Source organism: Orycteropus afer, unplaced genomic scaffold (genome assembly GCF_000298275.1).
Source record: "Orycteropus afer afer isolate SDZICR_OR568_19922 unplaced genomic scaffold, OryAfe1.0 scaffold00300, whole genome shotgun sequence".
NCBI lineage: Eukaryota > Metazoa > Chordata > Mammalia > Tubulidentata > Orycteropodidae > Orycteropus > Orycteropus afer.
In genome coordinates this window covers 590,521-595,689 of record NW_006921887.1, presented here as the reverse complement: position 1 = coordinate 595,689, position 5,169 = coordinate 590,521, and the positions used below count along the sequence as shown (strand labels likewise).

The 5,169-nt window shown below is 38.5% G+C and overlaps 1 protein-coding gene across 1 annotated transcript in view; it reads left to right on the top strand.

Annotated features, from left to right (window-relative positions):
- Positions 1-5,169, top strand: part of CPLANE1 (ciliogenesis and planar polarity effector 1) — a 231,606-nt gene that overhangs the window by 141,257 nt on the left and 85,180 nt on the right. Inside the window, exon 42 of the mRNA XM_042782397.1 lies at positions 2,217-2,304. Within this exon, the coding sequence (XP_042638331.1) occupies positions 2,217-2,304 (88 nt within the window). The remainder of the gene's footprint in view (positions 1-2,216; positions 2,305-5,169) is intronic.

The following is a 5,169-nucleotide window of genomic DNA, read 5'->3' as shown; positions in this document are numbered from 1 at the left end:
AAACAAGGAACAGGGTTAACCACAAGAAAGAAAAAAAAAAATTGCAACCAGGAACAGGGAAAAGAAAAAAAACTGAAAACTACAACCTGGGAAAGGAAGAATAAAGAATAATAAAAAAAAGGACAATAATAATAATAATAATAATAATAGTTTTAAAACAGACTAAAACAAACAAACTAAAAAAGAAAAAATCGGGCAGGGTGGGGCAGGGCACCCAGGCTCATCTGAGTACACAGCCTGGGATGAAATTCCTGCCAGCCTAGAAGGTGGGTGGGAGTGAGGGATGGCCGCACCTCCATTCACCAAGAGGGTGCGGGATGTAAGAGTAAGAAGGGGAATGTCAAACCTTTCTAGTCGTCCATGTCTGGAATGTCCTTCTGGTTCTCGGGAAGTGGAGCCTGTTCTTAAGTCCCTGGAATCTGGGAGAACGTTGTTGCTTTAAATATCCAAAATGGCCTAACCGCTTGTAAACATTGAAAATGGCTGCACTCTCTGGATAGGCAAAAGTCCACAGCTCAGCCTGCCTTCCTCTTCGTTGCTTCCCCTTTTATTTGCCAGCCACCAGAGCAGTCCTGTATGCAGTCCCTGGCTAGCAGGGCTGATTTTTAGGTTTTCTTGCATCCTACCACTACTCGGCAATATCCAAGGTGTCTGTGCCGTCAGGATTGCTGCCAGACCGCAGCTCTGTATGTCTCGTTTTTTGGTGTTTTCATGTAAATTCTTCTGTTAGTTTTAGTTTAGTCCACTTCTATATCCTTCTCTCCAAAGATCAGCGGTCCAGGATTGCCTTCTGTGTCTGTGTTTATTGGTTCCCCTTTTCTTTGTTGAAGAGGGTCTGTGCAGTCTTTCTGCCTAGTCCGCCATCTTATCTGGAGCCTCTTCTCAGTTTCTTCTAAGTATTTTATGTAAGGGAACTAGTAATCAGTGCTTTGTAAGTTTTCTGTATCTTTGGAAAGTATTCAGAATAAATAAATTAATAATTTTTTTGTATGAATATCACCTTTTTTTATTCAGGAAGAAAAATTAATATAATAAAAATGTTAGATTTTGCATATTTGTTTAAAATGTCATCATCCTATTTTAATGCACACACAACTACAAAGATTTTGACTTGCTCGTTTTGTTGAGGACCCAACTTGTAGGCCTGGAAGTAGTTGGCAGAGGGATACTGTGGATGACTACTGCCTAGGAGTCTTGAAGACCTAGGTTCATATCTATGTTCTGACACAAAGAAAGTCACTGAATTTCTCCGGGCCTTGTTCCTTCATTTCAAAATGAAATGTTTTGTCTAGATGATAGCTAACATTTCTCCCATTCCAAAATTATATTATATGTTCTTGTCCCTTCATTCCCCCTTTAAAAATATTATTGTGGTAAATATATATAAGAAAACATTTGTCATTTTAACAATTCTTATATGTATAATTCAGTGGCATTAATTATATTCACCGTGTTGTTCAACCATCACCACTATTTGTTTCCAAATTGTTTTCATCATCCTTAACAGAAACTTGGGAGCTGTGGTAGCATAGTGCCTAAGGCACTTGACTGCTAACCAGAAGGCTGGTGGTTCAAACCCTTCAGCCACTCCTCAGAAGGAAGGTTGGGCAATCTACTTCTATAGTGATACTGCCTTGGAAACCCAAGGAGTGGTCACTATGAATTGGGTCCGACTCAGTGGCACACAGCAACAACAACAACAACAGAAACTTAGTATACCTTCAGCAATAACTCTCTCATCTTTCCCTCCCATTTACTCTTGGTAACCACTGATCTACTTTGGTCTCTACATTTCTTTTAAGTACAATCATACAATATTTGTCCTTTTGTGTCTGACTTATTTCACTTACCAGGTGTCACAACTTCATTTCTCTTTATGGTTGAATATTACATTGAACAGTTATACCATGTTTTATTTATCCATTCTTCTATTGATAGACATTTGGGTTATTTCCACCTTTTGGCAATTGTAAATATTGCTGCAGTGAGTCCTTATTCTTTTAAAAGGTTAAATCAGGTAAGTTACAAATAAGTAAAAATTTCCTCCTTGTTTTTTGTACCTACCTTTTAGCTCGTGTTAGATTTAATCCCATTAGTTCTTTAATCTATTACATTAATACAGATATTTCCAACCTACATAAAATTGTTTGTTACTTTGAAAATATCAAAGTATAAAATTTGTAATAGTTGTTCTCTTGTGTTTGTTTTTTCAGCAGGTTGAACCAGTAGATCACATTGAATTATCTTCTAGCCCTAAATTTGATAAAGCACTGGCTTCAAAAACCATAAGCATTTCTGCAGAAGGTATGTGTGTGGGTAAGAAGGATTGCAGCCTAGGTTTTGTTGACCTGAATGAGTAAACCTTGCCTTTTGGAGTGTCAGAACTGGGAATGGTTTTCATATTTAAGCTGCTGCCATCAGCTCCAAATACTTATATTGAGATTATTTTTGTGATAAGCCGTGTGATTGATTCCTATCTCAAGGCCATTTGTTCTAAGAAGCTAATGCTATACACTCCACTGGCTTTTATACCAGAATGACCAGTGTAGGCTGGATCTCAGTTTCTGTGACCTCCGAGCCCTGGCCATACACTGCTGAGGACTGCACAGAGCCTTGTGCTGAGGTTCCTTTTTGTCCATGATCATCAGCTTAACTGAAATCTGAGGGTCTGGTTAAATGATTAAGCAATGAAGACCTGTTAACTTTCTCTTTTCTTATTGAAAGAATGAAAATAGGATAGATAAACTTTTAATTTCTGTGATATCTATTTGTTGTTATTTGGTGCTGTTGAATTGATTCTGACTCATTATGAACCTGTGTGACAGAGTACAACTGCACTGTAGGATTTTCTAAGCTATAATCTTTATAGGAACAGATCACCAGGTCTTTCTGCTGTGGAGTTATGGGATCGTTCAAACCACCAACCTGTCAGTTAACAGCCAAGATATTAAACTGTTGTGGTACCAGTGTTCCTTTTCACTGTATCTATAGTTGGAACTCTGGTGGCACTGTGGTAAGGCATTCAGTTGCTAACCAAAAAGTCCTCAGTTTGAACCACTAGTTGCTCCATGGAAGGAAGATGAAGTGTCTACTTCCCTAAAGGTTTATAGCCTTGAAAGCCCTGTGTTGTTTTTGTTAGGTGCTGTCAAGTCATCTCTGACTCATGGTGACCCTATGTACAACAGAATGAAACACTGCCCAGTCCTGTGCCAGCCTCATGATCCCTGTTATACCTGAACCTATCATTGCAGCCACTGTGTCAGTTCATCTTGTTGAGGGTCTTTCCCTTTTCCATTAACCCTCTACTTTACCAAGCATGATATCTTTCTCCAGGGAGTGGTTTCTTCTCACCACAAAGTAGGTTTGGCCATTCTCACTTCCAAGAAGCTTTCTGGCTGTACTTCTTCCAGGACAGATTTGTTAGTTCTTTTAGCAGTCCATGTTACTCTCAGTATTCTTTGCCAACAACTCAAAGGTATCAACTCTTCTTTGGTCATCCTCATTCGTTGTTCAGCTCTCACATGCATAAGAGGTGATTGAAAATACCATGACTTGTGTTAGGCACACCTTAGCTTCAAGGAGACATCTTTGCTCTTCAGCATTTGAAAGGGGTCTTTTGCAGCAGATTTGCCCAATGCAATACATCATCTGATGTCTTGACTACTGCTTCCATTGATGCTGTTTGTGCAACCAAGTAATAGGAAGTCTTTGACAACTTTCTTCTCCCTTTATCATGATGCTGCTATGGGATTTTTGTTTTCTTTGTATTGAGGTGTTATCCATAGTGCAGGCTATAGTCTTTGATCTTCGATCTTCCTCAGTAAGACGTCAAGTCATCTTCACTTTCAGCAAGCAAAGTTTTGTCGTCTGCATATCGCAGATTGTTAATGAGTCTTCCTCCAATCCTGATGCCACGTTCGTCTTCATATAATCCAGTTTCTCAGATTATTTGATCAGCATACAGATGGAATAAATATAGTGAAAGGATACAACCCTGACACACGCTCTTCTTGGTTTTAAACCATGCAGCATCCCCTTGTTCTGTTCAAACGACAGCCTCCTGGTCTGTGTACAGGTTCATCATGAGTATAATTAAATTCCCATTCTTCTCAATGTTATACATAATTTGTTATGATCCACACAATTGAATGGTTTTGCATAGTCAATAAAACACAAGTAAACATCTTTCTCGTATTCTTTGCTTTCAGCCAAAATCCATCTGACATCAGCAATGATTTCTCTCATTACGTGTTGTCTTCTGAATCCAGCTTGCGATTCTGGAAGTTCTTTGTCAATTACTGCTGCAAACATTTTTTAATTATCTTCAGTAAGATTTAATATTTTACTTATGTGCTTTATTAATGATATTGTTTGATAATTTCCACATTCTGTGGGATCACCGTTCTTTGGAATGGGTACAGATATGGATCTTTTCCAGTCAGTTAGCCATGTAGCTGTCTTCCAAATCTCTTGGCATAGCCAAGTGAGTGACTCCAGCATGGCATCAGTTTATTGAAACTTTTCAATGGATATTCTGTCAATTCCTGGAGCCTTGTTTTTCACCAATTCCTTCAGTGCAGCCTCGACTTTTTCCTTCATTACCATTGGTTCTTGATCATATGCCACCTCCTGAAATGGATGAACATCAGCCAGTTCTTTTTGGTACAGTGACTCTGTATGTTCCTTCCATCTTCTTTTGATGTTTCCCACGTCATTCAATATCTTGCCCATAGAATCTTTCAGTCTTGCAACTTGAGGCTTAAGTTTTTCTTCAATTCTTTCAGTTTGAGAAATGCTGAGTTTGTTCTTCTTTTTTGGTTTTCTACCTTCATGTCTTTGTACATTTCATTGTAATAATTGACTTTGTCTTCTCCACCTACTCTTTGAAATCTTCTGTTCAGCTCTTTTATCTTCTCATTTCTTCCATTTGCTTTAGCTACTCTCTGTTCAAGGGCAAGTTTCAGTCTCTTGTGACATCCATTCATAAGGTTTTCACTTTTCTTCCTTTCCTGTCTTTTTAATGACCTTTTGCTTTCTTCATGGATAATGTTCTTAATGTTATCCTACAATTTCTCTCAGCTTATAGACTGAGACAGACTAGGAAGAAGGAAGAGGCCGTCCACTTCTGAAAGAATTGGCCAGGGAAAACCTTATGAATAGCAAAGAAAC